Source organism: Cynocephalus volans, chromosome 1 (assembly GCF_027409185.1).
Source record: "Cynocephalus volans isolate mCynVol1 chromosome 1, mCynVol1.pri, whole genome shotgun sequence".
NCBI lineage: Eukaryota > Metazoa > Chordata > Mammalia > Dermoptera > Cynocephalidae > Cynocephalus > Cynocephalus volans.
The window spans coordinates 303,303,684-303,319,314 of NC_084460.1; the positions used below are offsets into that span (position 1 = coordinate 303,303,684).

Genomic DNA, 15,631 nt, shown 5'->3' on the forward strand with positions numbered 1-15,631 from the left:
ATTCAGCATTTATAAAAAAGTATGGAATGTTACTAAAATTGTGCACAGCAGTAATGTCATGTCATGAAATTATTTTCTTTTATGAGAAGAAATATTAAGATTATCTGAGCATTAAAGAGCATTAAAAAAAGAAGTTGGGGGCCGGCCCCGTGGATCACTCGGGAGATCGTGGCGCTGATAGTGCCGAGGCCGCGGGTTCGGATCCTATATGGGGAGGGCCGGTGCGCTCACTGGCTGAGTGTGGTGCAGATTGCACCATGCGGAGGGTTGCGATCTCCTTACTGGTCAGGAAATTTAAAAAAAAGGGAGCTGTGCCTGCTGCATCTGTGCTTTCGACGGTAGTCCTCAGACTGTAGCAGGCATTCCTAGCTCATCAGGGTTTGAAGTTAATCAGTATTGTCATTCTCCTCCCAAGCAGTGTGTGATGGTAAATTCTATGTGCCCACTTGTTGTCTTTGGTCAAACACCAGTCTGGATGTTTCTGCGCAGGTATTTTTTAGATGTTATTGGCATTGAAATGAACAGACTGAAGCAGACCCCCTCCACAGCACGGGTGGGCCTCCTCCAATCAGCTGAAGGCCTTGAGAGAAAAAAGACTGAGGTCCCCAAGGAAGAGGAGATCTAATTCCAGGTGGCCTTCAGACTCGAGCTGCAATATCAGCTCTTGCTGGAATCTCCAGCCTGCTGACCTGCTTTCGAGGTTTTTGGACTTGTCAGCCCCCAGAATTGCATGAGCCAGTTCATTAAAATCAATCTCTCTGTCTCTGTCTGTCTGTATATATACATACAGATGCTCCTCCACTTAGAATGGAGTTATGTCCTGGATAAACCCATTGTTAGTTGAAAATACCATTAAGTCGAAAGTGCATTTAATACACCTAACCTACTGAAGGTCGTGGCTTTGCCTAACCTATCTCAAACGTGCTTAGAACACTTACAGCAGCCTACAGTTGGGCAAATTCATGTAACACAAAGTCTGTTTTATCACGAAGTGTCGAATGTCTCATGTAATTTATCGAATGCTGTACTGAAAGTAGAAAGCACAATGTATGGGTACTCAAAGTATGGCTTCTAGTAAATATGTATCGCTTTCATACCGTTGTACAGTTGAAAAATTGTAGGTCAAACCACCCTAAGTCGGGTTAGGGTGTGTGTGCCTACACGCATCCTGTTGGTTCCGTCTCTCTGGGGGCCCCTGACTGGTACACATTGCGGGATGTTAGTCTCCGTAACTTCGGCTGCTGTCAACCCGTCTGGTTTCTGCACTCGTTAGGAGGCTGCTGTGGTCCCACTGTCCTGCTCAGTCATGTGTGGCAGTGCTGACACTGCTCTCCTGTGCCGTCTGTGTGCCCAGACTCGCCCGTCACAGCCTCTGCCTGAAAGTCAGCCTTTAGAATCTCCTCTTCGTGTGGGGAAACAGGTGACAGAACAGCTTAGATTGTATTCGTCTGGAAATGTGCTTTGTTCTTAAAGGTGATTTTGCCCAGAGTTCAGAAGTGCTAGGCTGGCAGTTACTTGCCCGCAGCAGAGTGCAGACACTGTTCTGCTGTCCTCTCAGCCTGAGGCTGCAAGGCAGCTGTGAGCAGGCTTAGCTCCATTGAATGCCATCTGTGTATTCTTGCTTGCTGCTTGTAAGCTCTTTCCTTTGTCTTTGGGGGTCTTAGTTTCACTCTCACTTGTCTAGGTGAGCGTTGGCTTATCCTGCCTGGCTCTTGTGGGGCACCTGTGTCTTGCATGCTCAGCCATTGTTTCTCCAGTGTTTTTCTCTCAGCCCTCCCTTCTCTGTGCTGGGGCGTCAGCCCTTGTCCCATGCCTCTCAGCCTCTCTCCTACTGTTCATCTCTCTGACCCTCTGTGTGGCATTTGGATAACTGTGATTTATCTTCCAGTTCATCAGTCTCTCCTCACAGTGTGTAGTATGCTGTTGAACACTGAGTTTTACATCCAGTGACTAAATTTTTCGTTTCTAGAAGATTGATTTGGGTATTTTAAAAAAACTTTGCTTGGTCAGTTCTTGTGTTTTATATTTTTCATCTCTCATGTCTTTGCACACGTGGAACATTCATGTTCTGTGTCTTGAGGTTTCAGTGCCTGAAGTCTTTGTGGCTCTGACTCTGCTGGCTCCTGCTCATGGTGGTTTTTTATGTCACGAGTGTAACTTTTGGCATGAGTTTATATTTGTTAGATTTTTGTATGTAGGAATTATTTGAGGCCTGGGTTAGAGATGGTTTGCTCCCATGGGGGGTGAGGAGGGTGGGAGTGGGGGAACCTCTTTAACCTTCACATTCTTGGTTCCGTGTCTTGGGACAGTTCTGGCTGCAAGCCTGTGTGCAGGCGGGCTGGAGGGGGCGAATATTCAAATACTCTGTGGAGATGGTTTTTTTCCCCTCATTCCACAGCCAGGTCTCCCTGGGTAAGTCCGCTGGTGGAGCTTGCCTTCCAACACCTTTACCCTGAGAATGTCTCAGTGGGGACTGCCTTGAGTGGGGAGGGGGGTCCCTTTTATGCTCCCCACACATACCTGGTCCTAGGCCCTCAGGGGAAGGTGGTGTGGCCCCCTGGGCTTGCTCTTGCCGGAAAGGAAGAATAATTTTTTCTTTACCCTTCACACTTCTTAGCTGGGATGGACCCCTGTAGCGAAAGACAGATTAACAGGAGAAAAACACACAAAGGTGTGTTTTTATTAATACGTGTACCTCCCAAGTACACGGGAGACTCCCGGGAATGAGCAGTTCTCAAAGAGCTGACTTTGAATTCAGGTTTGTGCAGCATCTCCCACAAAGAACAGTAAATGTTTGGAGAAGTGTCAGGACAAAGGACAAAGATTTTGTTTTTGGGGCGGCAACTTGTCAGCAGATAGTCCTAGGCCAGGAAGAACCAGGCAGACAAAGGCTGATCAGTAGCTCTCTCTGCTCTTATCCCTAGGCTGATAACTCTGAATTGTTCTCTGTGATCGACCTTTGTCCTCCCTGGTGGAGAGGGAGGGGGACACCTTTACCTTTGTGAGTTAAAGTCCTGCTTTTGGGCCATGCACACCTCGGCTCTCAGGCAGAGTCTAGTGGTTCTCATGAGTCTTGCCCGTTGACATGGGCCCATCTTGTCATTACTCTTGTCATTACTTTGGGACCTCCAAGAGAGGAGGTGTGTGTGGCCAGGCAGTGTGAGGGTGTGTTTGGACAGTTCATGAAAGCCAGAGCCCTGTACTCTCAATGTGCGGGGCTGGGAGCCAGAGCGGGGGGGGGGGGGGGGGGGAGGTGCTGGGAGGGTGAGTGGACCAGAGGGCTGGCAGCTGGAGGAGCCAGGACTTTGTGGCAGGTGCTGGCTGGGCAGCCTTGGAAGAGGTGTCTGTGGGATGGGGGCATCTGGATAGATCTGCCGGGCACCCTCGGAGACCTTCAATTGGTCAGGCTGTGGGGTGCAGACTCGGTCTGGGGCTCTACAGGGCAGGACGGAGGCACTGGTGGTTACGAGGGTGGTTGGGAGACAGGAGGCCTGGGCTGGCCTCCTGGCTGTGTGAGTAGAGGGAGCCCCAGGAGGTGAGAGGGGAGGTGGGTTGGAGGAGAGTTTGGAGAGAGAAGCCAGGGGAGCAGAGACCCCCAGAGGAGGGGGTCCACAGTCCAGGGCAGTGGGCAGCAGGGTGGGGGTGGGTCACCAGGAGGCTCCTGTGGCACTGCAGACCCAGACTGCCCAGACCACCAAGATAGAGTGGGGGCGGGCACAGCCCTCTTGCTGGCAGTCACTGGGCAAGTGAGGGGATACGACCGATGGGTTTCAGGGAGTTGTCAGGGAGGGGTCTCTGGGGTCACTGCCCAGCCTGACCTGCATGCCCTTGTCCCTCCAGGGGACGGCAACCTGCACCTTAACGTGACAGCAGAGGCCTTCAACGCGTCACTGCTGGCAGCCCTGGAACCCTATGTGTATGAGTGGACTGCTGGGCAGCAGGGCAGCGTCAGTGCCGAGCATGGCCTGGGCTTCAAGAAGAAGGACGTCCTCGGCTATAGCAAGCCACCCGCTGCCGTGCAGGTCATGCAGCAGCTCAAGGCCCTGCTGGACCCCAAGGGCATTCTGAACCCCTACAAGACCCTGCCCACCCAGGCCTGAGAAGCACCTGCCTTCTGCTGCTGAGCCACCAGCGAGGCTACCTGTCACCCGGTGGGAGGGGCCAGGAGCCAGCTCTGCGGAGCCTCAAGGCCACGGGGCTTTCGGGCAGGGTCCTCGCAGCTGCTCTGCAGGTTCTGCTGGGCAAGCACAGCACAGGGCTGCCTGGTGCCGCCTGCACCACCGTTGCAGGTCGGGGAGCAGGTCCTCCTGTCATCTTGTCCTGGACATGTGGGGGCGGTGAGCAGCTCTGCCCTCATGGGCCAGGCCTCCCTTGCTTTTGATGGCCCCTGGGTCCCACCTTGTTTGCTGTGGACCTTGGAGGAGTGCCTGGTGCCTGGCCTTTAGGTCCCTGTGCAGTGCGTGCCCCTGTGGGGTTGCGAGCAGAGCTGACAAGCTCCATGTGGCCACAGCCCCACAGCCCTGTGTTGCAAGACAGCCCCCAGCACAAGGCTCTGTCCGTCCTGTCAGGCTCTGGATGTCAGGGTTGGCGACTGTGCATTGTATTTGGGCCAGAGTGACAGGGATGTACCATTTCCTTCATTTTCTAGAAGGCCATGAGCTGTTGAGACAGCTCTCTAGGCCACGTGTGGCTTGCTGTGATGGCCCATGGAGGTCGGTCTCTGGTTGCTTCTGTCTCGGGCGGCAGCAGTGCAGTGGGCAAGGGCCTGGACAGATGCACGTGCCCTCGGGAGTTAGCATAGAGCCCCTCTCGGCTTCCTGTGGCTCCAGTGACCCTCACCTTCCTCGTCCCTATCGACCCACATACCTTAGGTGGCTGCTGAGACAGTTTGGGAGGATGGACACGCATTTCCTCTTTCTGGCTATCCTGAATTTCCAGTAAAAATGAGAATTAACCACAGCCTTCTCCTGCTTCTGTTACTAGAGAAGCCGTCTTGTAGAGCCCATTGTGAAAAGCTCATGTGTCACGTCCCATAAAACCCGGCCTTTGGGGTTGTCAGTGTGTTCTGGGGCCTGACTGTAGGGGTGACCGTCCCCCTACCCATCCCCACCCATGTCCTGGTGGGGGCAGAGCTGTCACTGGTTGGGGTGGGGGGAGGCCTGCGTGTGGGAGTGGTGGCCCGTGTAGCCTGTGGCTGCTGGACCTGAGTGAGGTGGATCCGTGGGTCCCTCTCTTGTCCTGGGAGCGTCTAGGCACTGGGGGAACCTGCTCTGAGGAGGAAACACCCTCCTGCTGACTCTCAGAGGCCACCTGCCCAGCCAGGGTTCTCTGGCTGTAGATAGGCCATGTCCTGGATGAGGTGGGTGTCCTCCTGGGGGGCAGGTCTTGGCCCCAGCATGATTTTCAGGCACAGGTCGGGTCGATTTCAAGCCCTTCATGCCGGTCCAGCAGGGTGGGTGTGTTGGGGACGCCTGGCCTGCCTCCCTGGGCCACTCCCTGCTGCGGGGCTGCCACTGGAGTGCCCGGGGCCCCTTCTGCCTCACCACCTCAAGAGATGGCTCTGTCCCTGCGGCTGTGGCCATTGTCCCATCGTCCCTGGCTGGGTACCTGTGTGCAGCCCTGTGGTGTCCCCTGCACGGGACAGACCCATGGGTGCCTGACACGAAGCTCTGGCATTGTGTGACACTGTCTTTCCGAGGTCAGCAGATGGCCCTGCCTCCCAGCTGCTGACCCTCTGGTTTGAGGCTGGTCCCTTTTCCAACCATTTCTCCTCGGCTCTGCCCTGTCCCTGTGGTCCTTGTTGGCAGGAGTTTGGGAAGGCTGAGGGCTGGGATGAGGGGCTGACCCCACTGCTGTGCCCTGAGGTGGCTGCTGCTTGCCCTGGCGAGGCTCCTGTGTCTGCACAACCCCATATCCAACTGGCCCTAGGCAGGGTCCCCTGATTCTCAGACGTGGGTCTGTTGCCCTCCCAAGAGGGTCCCTGGGCTCAGGCCCTGGCCATGGTCTCCAGCTGCCTCCTGGTGTCAGGAGAGGCCGGCCCTAGGGCTTCCCATGGAGACCCACGCTCAGGAGCCTGATTGGCCACTTGCCTGGCCCAGCCTCGCCCCGCTGGGAGGACACCAGTGCCCAGGTGGTGGTGCCTGTAAAGGGTGGAGGACGAATCCTGTCCCTCTAGTACCCTCTGGACCCAGGAGAGAGGGACCTCTGAATCTACGCTGTCTGCCACCCAGCCGCTGGGAATGTGGCTTGCAGAAGTGGACGTGGTCCCAAGAGGACTGGAGGAAGAAGAGGCTGTGGCTGCCCTGCCCGGCAGCCAGGGGCCAGGAGGCAGCAGTGACCACAGGGCCCAGGAGTCGGTGCGTGCTGGGCACTTCCTGCAAGCACCAGCCTTGCCTGCCGGCCACCAGCATTTGTTCCCAGAGCTCTCAGTGACGAAGGGCCCTGCCGTGTTCTCTGCTGTCCCTTGTGCGTGGTGGCTCGCTTCTCATCTGTCTGACTCTGGGTGGAGGGCTGCCTCTTGGACCCCCTCTTGGGCTTTCCTTTTGTGCCGTGTAAATGACGGCAAACCTTAAAGTCAGTGGCATGTCAGTCAGAGAAATGCAACCCAGCACACACAGCAGAGCGCTGCCAGGGAGCCCACCCGGCCCGCACTGGCCATGATGAAGCCCATACCCCACGGCCACGGGGAGGCTGGGTGTTCATACATCCAGAAAAACCTGTCAGACCAGCAGGAAAATCTCACGAAACCCCATCATATCTGGGTAGACAGCATGCCTCTCAGAATCTGCTGGCTGACATAGGCCAAAAGTGACGAGGATGCAGACAGACTGCCTGGAAAACAATCCTGTTCCATCTGTGCAGGTCGCTGGCCTTGGTGCCCCACAAAGACACTCCCTCCTAGTGGCCACGGGACCTTGCTGGGGCCCCTAGTCGTGCACACGTCCGAGGCACACATTGGATCCCACATCGTCCAACCTCGCAGGGCACGGGCTCTGGTGATGCCTTGCTGTCACACAGATGTTAGCACTGAAGAGAAAAGCGAGCCAACCAGTCAGAAATTCAGCAAAATGAGCCTTCGTAGGTGGGAGAGAGACAGTCCGGGTGCTGGCCACCCCTCCATTGGCTCCAGATGGGATAATCTCAGAGTGTGGGAGGTGCGAGGGGCGGCTATTGTACCTGGATTAGGAGGAGCTTATGATTTTCACCTTGAAACCTCTGAGCTGCTGCAACGTGAGAAGTTGTAACATAACAAGGGGCCTGTGGAGGGTCTGAGGAAGTGGCGGGGAAGAGGTCTCTGGAGTGGGAGGAAGCCCCAGCCAGGAATGAGGGAGGGGAGAGGATGTGGTCTCGGCTCCAGGGACAGTGAGGAGTGTGGGGAGGAAGAAAGCCCCCATCCCAGGGCGGCGTGGGGGAGGGGATGAGCAGCGCCCACCCAGGACTGCGAGGGAGCGATGTCCTCCAGGAAAGCTGGTCTCCTATAAGCGGAAGGATGGACACCACCCTTGGGTGGTCATGACTCAGGGTGTCTGGTGATTGTGGACACAGAGGGCTCAGAGGAAGAGTTGGGGGGTCTCGTGGCCCCGGGGGCTGCTGAGGACATACCAGACCCTGGCTGTACAGAGGCAGAAGTGACAGGCCTATAGGGCAGTGCGCCTGACCCTTGATGGAGACCCCACTGACCGGTGATGGTCCTCATGCTCTTTGCACTTCCCCTGGGTGACAGAGATGCAAAGGATTACTCAAAGCCCATCTCTTCTGAGCAGTGAGAAACCCCAAAGTGGTTAATCTCCTGCTGGAACCCTCAAGCAAGAGGCAATCATTCCTTGGGAAATTAACCCTGAATTGGGCTTCTCTTCCTGCATTTATTTTCCAGGCCAGGAAGTTACAGGAAGAAAACATAGCTGGGGTTATAGTTTAACAATATAGGCTGGTAACTTTCAGTGAAACAAGCCAGATGACATTCCATTAGACATTTAAGTGATCTTACAGCAATTTCTCAGTATCTTTACATAACAATCAGTAACTAGTCTCCTTGAGCCAGCAACCTGCTGTGCCACAAATCTTTATCTTACACCAGAGACTTTATAGCCTGAGGAAAATTTCCAGTCCTCCGCAAGATCAATATTTGAAACTGCAAGGCTGTGGAAAACCAAGCCCTGTGAGGTACATTTGCTTTATAGTCTATTCCACATCTCTCCCCATTTTATTTATTTAAAAGCAAAAGCTATAGATCAGGTTGGCACGGTTAACACAAAAAGCATTTTGTTAAAGCAAAGTTGGTATCATTTAGCAAGGCAAGTCCTTTTAACTTACTTCAGGTGACGACTGGCGATGTCATCGTCTCTCAGGGCAGCTGCAGCAGCATCACTCCAGGTGCTGTGAATTGGGTGCAGTTACCAGTTGTTGAAACTCTGGAAAGGGACTCTGCTCTGCATAATAGTTGATTCTGAGTCCAGAGAGTTTGTTAATGTTAAAACTGTCCGGACATTAGTGCTTTCAGAGCATCTAATCTTTGGTAAAATTTTTGATCAATTACAAGTCTTTTGTTTAAGAACAGGATGTCTCATCCAAGTTACAAACACCCTCTTTTTTTTTTTTTTAAGGATGACCAGTAAGGGGATCTTAACCCTTGACTTGGTGTTGTCAGCACCATGCTCAGCCAGTGAGCGAACCGGCCATCCCTATATAGGATCTGAACCCGTGGCCTTGGTGTTAACAGCACCGCACTCTCCTGAATGAGCCATGGTCCAGCCCACAAACACCCTCTTTAAAGCCAGAAAATTTAGAGAACTGCTTTTGTAGATAAGACGTTATTTCTCCCTTTATGATCAAGGCATTCCTCATAAAAGCATTGATGATCAATATCTTGATTGAAAAGGTCTTACTTTTCTTTGTATAAGTCCCATGCTGCTGGGAAAGCTGTTTCCCAGGTGAAGATCTGTCTGTCCCACGTCGGGGGGAAAGACGAACAGCAGGATGAAGCAGCACTGGGCCAGATTACGGCCAACATGAAAAAGGGGTCAGCACCATGGAAATGAGGCATGCTATCTTATATCCGAAGTTTTAAATTATTTCCTATTATAAAGAGAGAGTTAATTTTCATTGAACTTATAAAAATAGCCATATTGCCATAATAATCAAAAGGATTCTTAAAGTTATTAAATTTGGGGGGGATCAAATAGGGAGAAAACAAATGCTTTCATCTCTGTTTTAAATGACATTTTACCAAACTGTTGTTAGTTATAGCTGGTTTTGGGAGAGAGAGAGAGAGAGAGAGAGAGAGAGAGAGAGAGAGAGAGAGAGAGAGAGAGAGAGTTTTCTTACATTTGGAAAACATTATTAGGAGAACCAGTAGTGTTTTAAAATAAGGAAATTGTAAAGACCCATATTCTTTTAAATTAATTTACCAATTAACTTTCGTTGTTTTGACCTTAGTGAACAATTTCACAAACCCATCAGTTTTTTCATTAGAATTTTGGAACTTTAATTTAAAGCTATGAACTCAAAGTTTGTCGGTAAACTGTACCTATCAGAGTTTTTTTCATGAAATATTTGAAGACATAACATTTTAAAATTATAATTAAACCAAGATTATGACCGGTAGCATTTATATCAAGACATAGATATTTAAGAACCTTACAAGATTTTGGAACACATATCCATAACAACTTCAGAACTGACGATGCTTTCCCTTGTATTCTAATTTATTAAATAAGCCAGTTAGTTTTGATACATCTTTTATATATCCTTTGAGAAACTCCAGGGCCCTTGGAATTCCTCAAAGTTAAGTTAAAATGTTGAGCTTAGAATTTGGTTTTGGAAAGTTTTGTTAAATAACAAAAGACTTAAAACATTTAGTTGAATAAGATCACAAATTACTACAAAAAATAAAACCTAGGTAACAAAGGGTTTTAAAGGCAGAGAGCACAAGAATTTATCATGAAATAAGTTTCTTAAACCAGTTATCTAAGAGACAAAACCTTTTACAACTTTGCCTCAAGAGCAGTTAAGTGAAAAGACCTCTAGTAATCCTGTTTGATTAGTAAACCCAGGCAATGATGTGTGCTGATAAGAACATTTTTATACATTCAGGTTAGTAAATAGGCATCCACTTACCAGAGCAAATAATACAAAGCCCAGTTTGAGTTTTAGCTATATTTACCAAATACATTATTTATGGTTTCCCGCCAAAAACTTCGTGTATTAGATCTATACCCTTATCAGTTAATGCTAACTAGGGCTTATGTGATATTTGGCATAGGTTTCCTTTCACTAGCCATTTCGGGTCCCAGGTTTCCACGTGGCATTTGGAGCCATGTGGAGCTTAAGACAGAGGGCAGTATGTACATAAAAGATATTGTTTCTCCCAGCATGGCCAGGATGCAGAGCTGAGATAACAAGGAGACATAATGACCTACAGACAAATTTAGGTAAAAGGTTTGAATCAAATTTTGAAAATATGTTTATCAAAACTTTAGAAGATTAAAGTCACATGAACTTGAAAAGTATACTTATTTATTTAATGAGCATGCATTAATTATAAGCCAATTTGGTACCTTGCACGTGACACAATTACACAAACAGACATGAACATATAGACAAAACATACAGCTTACACACGCATATATGCAGACATAAACAACAAGAACAAACAAAGATCTTACAGGTTTTGTTCAAGATGTAAAAAAAGCTCACTAGTAAAAAGGACAGTCAGGTTCAGGTTGTGTTTTTTGTTTTTTTTAAAGACTTATTGGTGAGGCCTCACCTTGCCTTAAAGAAAGCAAGATAACAAATTGTAAAGCAAAGTATGCCAACCTTTTCAAGAAGATTCAGAGAAGATTTTCTTCCTTTTAGAAGATAGCATAGAATTCTACCATAGGATTTTGTGAAGAAATACATAGATGTGACTAGAAGAGAATTTAGAAGTCTGTTTAAGATGCCAGAAAATTTGAGACCATCTAGTTAAACAGGTAGTTTTAGGTTAGTTTTTGTTTCTCAAATGGGTTACTGAGCTCAAGAGCTGAGCCACCAATCAGAGATGAAACCATTTGACTCTTGTGGTTTTTAGGAGAAGAGCAGTAGACCCCAAAGGGGTCTGGTTGGCACCATGGCTGCCTTTCTTCATAAAATTCCAGAGTCTTGGGCCGGCCCGTGGCTCACTCGGGAGAGTGTGGTGCTGAGAACACCAAGGCCCCGGGTTCGGATCCCATATACGGATGGCCGGTTCGCTCACTGGCTGAGCGTGGTGCTCACAACACCAAGTCAAGGGTTAAGATCCCCTTACCGGTCATCTTTAAAAAAAAAAAAAAAAAATTCCAGAGTCTTCAGAGAAAAAGAGTAGCACATGCAGTTAAGAAAAGAACCACAGCTTTTAAGAGAGGAGAGAAGCATTGTGCAGATAAGAAAAGGATGCTCCAATGTTACCAACACTGTAAAGAAATGTTAACTTCTTTTACTTTAGATTGTCCAATTTAAAGTTTTCTCAGTCACTGGCAAAGATTAGGTTTTATCCTTTTTTGGTGACATAAACATGTCTTTGCCTATTGCTAAGGTCTTGGATAGGTCTCAGAGCAACTTGACATAGATTCCTAGTTGTTAGATGGGAAGCCTTAATGAGACTCATTGCATAACTAACCAGTGATGAGTTTGTTCCCAAATTTTTATGTTAAGGCTCCCTTCCTTGAGGTATCAAGGACATGGTTGTTTAATATCCACTAACAGTTTTACAAGCTGCCATTCAGTTACTTACAGCCTGCTGCTGTAAGGAGATATTGGAGTTGTAATGCATGTTCTTTCTCCCCTTTTGTTCATGAATCATCCATATTTTAAAAGTAAAGAGAAGGAAAAAATATCTCTGGGGTTGAAAAAGACCTAACTTTGACCTGCCACAGGTGTGCAATCACTAATCGAAAGCCACCTGTGATTCCTTTACTGGGATGCGTCTCCCTTATTAGGGACTCTTTGTTGGGATGAATTGTCGGACGTCCTTTTCCTCTCGAATGCTTGGCAGGTCAGTCTTTGATCTGTGGAGAACGTCCTCACATGGGGCACCATTTTGTTGCTTTGCCGCCCATGGATTTGTCACCCCACTTCCCCTGGGTGACGGAGAGGCAAAGGATTACTCAAAGCCCATCTCTTCTGAGCAGTGAGTAGCCCCGAAGTGGTTAATCTCCTGCTGGAACCCTCAAGCGAGAGGCATTCCTTCCTTGGGAAATTAACCCTGAATTGGGGTTCTCTTCCTGTATTTATTTTCCAGACCAGGAAGTTACAGGGAGAGAATATAGCTGGGGTTGTAGTTTAACAATATAGGCTGGAAACTTTCAGTGAAACAAGCCAGATGACAGTCCAGTAGACAATTAAGTGGTCCTATCAACACAAGCTGGATCTTAGCAAACATTCCTTCCTGTAGCAGTTTCTCAGTATCTTTACATAACAATCAGTAACTAGTCTGTCTTTGAGCCAGCAACCTCGCTCTGGCACAGATCTTTATCTTACACCAGAGATTTATAGCCTGAAGGAAATTTCCAGTCCTCGCAAAGTCAATATTTGAAACTGCAAGGCTTTGGAAAACCAGGCCCTGTGAAGTACATTTGTTTTAAGAATCCTCTACACTTTGCCATCCTTGTCCCTGCCCAGGTGGGCTATGCTCACCTGGCCCAGCACATTGGCCTCCTGGTGATGGCTGCCCTGTACTGGCTCCTTTGCTGGGCTCTCTGGGTCCAGGGTCCTGTCCTGCTGCCTCTGGGTGCGTGTGACTGGAAGGCCACTGCCTGGGTCCCTCGGGGTGCAGCTCCCCTAGCACCTTCCTGTTGCTGACTATCTAAGAGCCTGGGCAGATGTGGGGACTCTGAAGCCACCTGGTTGGTAGCTTTGCCCGCCCCTCTGACAGGTGACCCATAAGAACTAAAAAGAGAACCCCCTGTCCTCCAGGAGCAGTTAGCAAAGCCGAGAACAAACATGGCCACTGGAGTGTGGCTCCTGCCCTGGGGGTGGCTGGGTGGGTCCCAAGAGAGCCCTCCTCCTCCTGGTGGCACGTGCCAGACCTGAAGCTGCCCTGCCACTTTTCCTTGGGGCCACAGCATGAGGAGCTCTGCGGCACACTCTTCCACTGGTGAGGCCCCAGGACAGCCCTCTCCTCACTGTGTAGCAAGTCAGGTGCCCAGATCTGCACCTGAGAGACCTCCATCATTGCCTCCACCCATCGCCCTGGGCAGACCCAGGTCCCCCATGGTGGTCTCTGCAGAACTGCCCCTTGGACCTCAAGGGTCTGGGGAGGACAGGCTGGGGCAGGTCCTGGCAAGGGCTCAAGGCCCAGGTGTCCATTGGGCGGGCAGTCTCACACTCAGAGGGCCCTGTGCCTGCCCCACCCCTTGAGAGTGAGCCCTGGGCAGATTTGCTGTGAAGTTTCTAGAACAGTCATCAGGTGAGGAGGAGCTTCCTGAGTGTGTCTGGACAAGGCCTGGGTACCTGGACAGGAGCTGAAACCAGGGGGCCCATCTGCTCTGGGTGCTCGAAGGTCTGAGGTCAGCCTCGCTGGCTCCTGACTCACTCACGTGTGTGGTCTGCAGTGGCTCCTCCCTGCCGCCCCCGTCCAGCAGGTGTGCAAATGGCTGTTCCATGGGACGGTGGCCTAGGGGGTCAGATGACCTTCCCATTGTTTCTGGGCAGAGTGTGTGGTGCCCAAGCCACCTTCCAGGGTTCCCTCCAGACAGTGAGGGCGAGGGGGATGCAGTGTGTCCAGAGACGTTCAAGTTGATCGGTGGGAGGGGTGGCACCAGCTCAGCCTGCTCTGAGGATTTGACCCTCGACTCCAGAGAGCAGAGAACTGGGAGCAGAGCAGCATCCACCCACAGGCAGGGACCCCTGTGAATGCTGGCAGGCGGTCAGCGCAGAGGTCTCCCGCTCTCTCCCAGGGTTCCAGGAGCCCTGGGTTGGCAAAGAATGCGTGGGAGGGAGTCCAGATGGGAGCCCTTCCTGCTTTGGATCTGGCCAGCGCCTGGCCCATGACCAGGCCTCACAGGACACAGTCCTCACACTGGGCACTTGGGCAGGGCCAGTCTGAGAGGAGGCACAGCCTTGGGCTCCTGGAACTGTCCCTCACTCAAACTGGCTGGGGGTGGCAGAGCAGGGGTGGAAAACACAGGCCCCTCCCAGCCACAGCTTTGGGACATGTGTGTTTGCTCTGACAGACACTGCCTGTGTCTCACTGGTGTCCTGGTCATGTCTGCTGGGGCCTGCTTGGAGCAGCTGCCTCCTCAGGAAGTGGCTGGAGCCCTGGAACCTCTGTCTCATTTGGGCTCTGGGCAGGGCCAGCCAGTTGCAGGTGACCCTCCCTCTGTGCACCTGGTCACCTGTCCCCTAGCCTCATTCTGGGCCAGGCTGGGGCCAGGGGCCACTGCTCCATGCCACATGGCATTGTCCCACTCTGCCCCAGGAGGGGCAAGGGTGGCTGGTGGCTGAGACCACCCCCGCCGAGTCCACTCTTCCTGCTCAGGCCCCATAAGTCACTCAGGACCTGGGGGTCTGGGGACCCCAGCCTGGGAGGGAGGGGCCTTCATGGCATGTGCCCATGGGCCAGTCACGTGCATTGCCAGGGTGACTCTGATGCTCAGGGGTGACACCATGCGAGGTACAATCCATTTTGTTTCTGGGCTGAGCCTGTGGTATCCTGGCAGACTGGGCAGAAAGAACAGGGGAGAGTCTCCCTTAAAGGTGGAGCAAGACACCCTCACCCCCACCCCATTGATTTCCCTGGATAGTGGAATGGAATGGGGGGTGCAGGGGGTGTTGGGTGGACAGCTGCCCAGCCACCTGCTGTGAGCACCAGGAGAGCTGCTCCACTGGTCCCTGCACTCAGACTGGGAGTCTGCAGGGGGCACTAACCTGTGCTCAGAGGGCGATGCCTTGCCAGGGTCTGGGGCACCAGGACCCCAGGTTGCAAGTGGAGGTAAGTGGGGAGGGGAGCCACAGTGCTGAGGGCTGGGCCCTGAGTGGGAGGGGTTGGGCAGGGCTCCCTGCAGGGAGGGTCTTGTGGCCACCCTGCCAGAGGCTGGGTCTCTGATGCCTGAGCATCTCTCCTCCTCGAAGCCCCTCAGCCCACGGGTACACTTCTCTCTGTGTAACAGAGATGCAAAGAAGATTACTCAAAGCAGCATGAATGCGGTGAGAAGCCTGAAGGGACCGCACCTCAGCAGCTCCTCTGTTAGAGGAGAAACTGGGTGCAGCCCTGATTCAAAGTTTGCTTCTGTTTTTTATTGTAAGGACAAGGAAGTTTCACAAGAAAAATCAGTTGATTCAATCATTCCAAAAGGACACAAAGACATGGGCAGTGTGACAAAAGTTATCTATGGCTAAGTGCAGTGGATTGAATTATGTCCCCCCAAAACTCCCTGAAGCTTGAATTGTGTCCCCTAGGTTTTATGTATTAGAAACTTAGCCCCACTGTGACTGTTAAGAGGGTGGGAAATCCTATTATGGTAATTGAAAGGTGGAGCCTTGAAGAGGTGATTGGATTGTAGGACCACAGTGCAGTAGTGAATGGACTAAAAATGGTGGTCAGAGGTGTGGTTCTGAGGGCTTTAAAAGAAGAGGAGAGTCTGTCTTGCTCTCTCTGTTTCCACCATCTTGCAAT

At 51.1% G+C, this 15,631-nt stretch overlaps 1 protein-coding gene across 3 annotated transcripts in view; it reads left to right on the forward strand.

Moving 5' to 3' along the window:
- Nucleotides 1–4,950, forward strand: part of D2HGDH (D-2-hydroxyglutarate dehydrogenase) — a 31,590-nt gene extending 26,640 nt beyond the window's left edge. For all 3 annotated transcript variants that reach the window (XM_063095666.1, XM_063095658.1, XM_063095674.1), the window contains one exon: nucleotides 3,841–4,950. In XM_063095666.1, coding sequence (XP_062951736.1) covers nucleotides 3,841–4,100 — 260 coding nt within the window. In that variant the 3' untranslated portion in view covers nucleotides 4,101–4,950. The remainder of the gene's footprint in view (nucleotides 1–3,840) is intronic.
- Nucleotides 4,951–15,631: the final 10,681 nt, after the last annotated feature.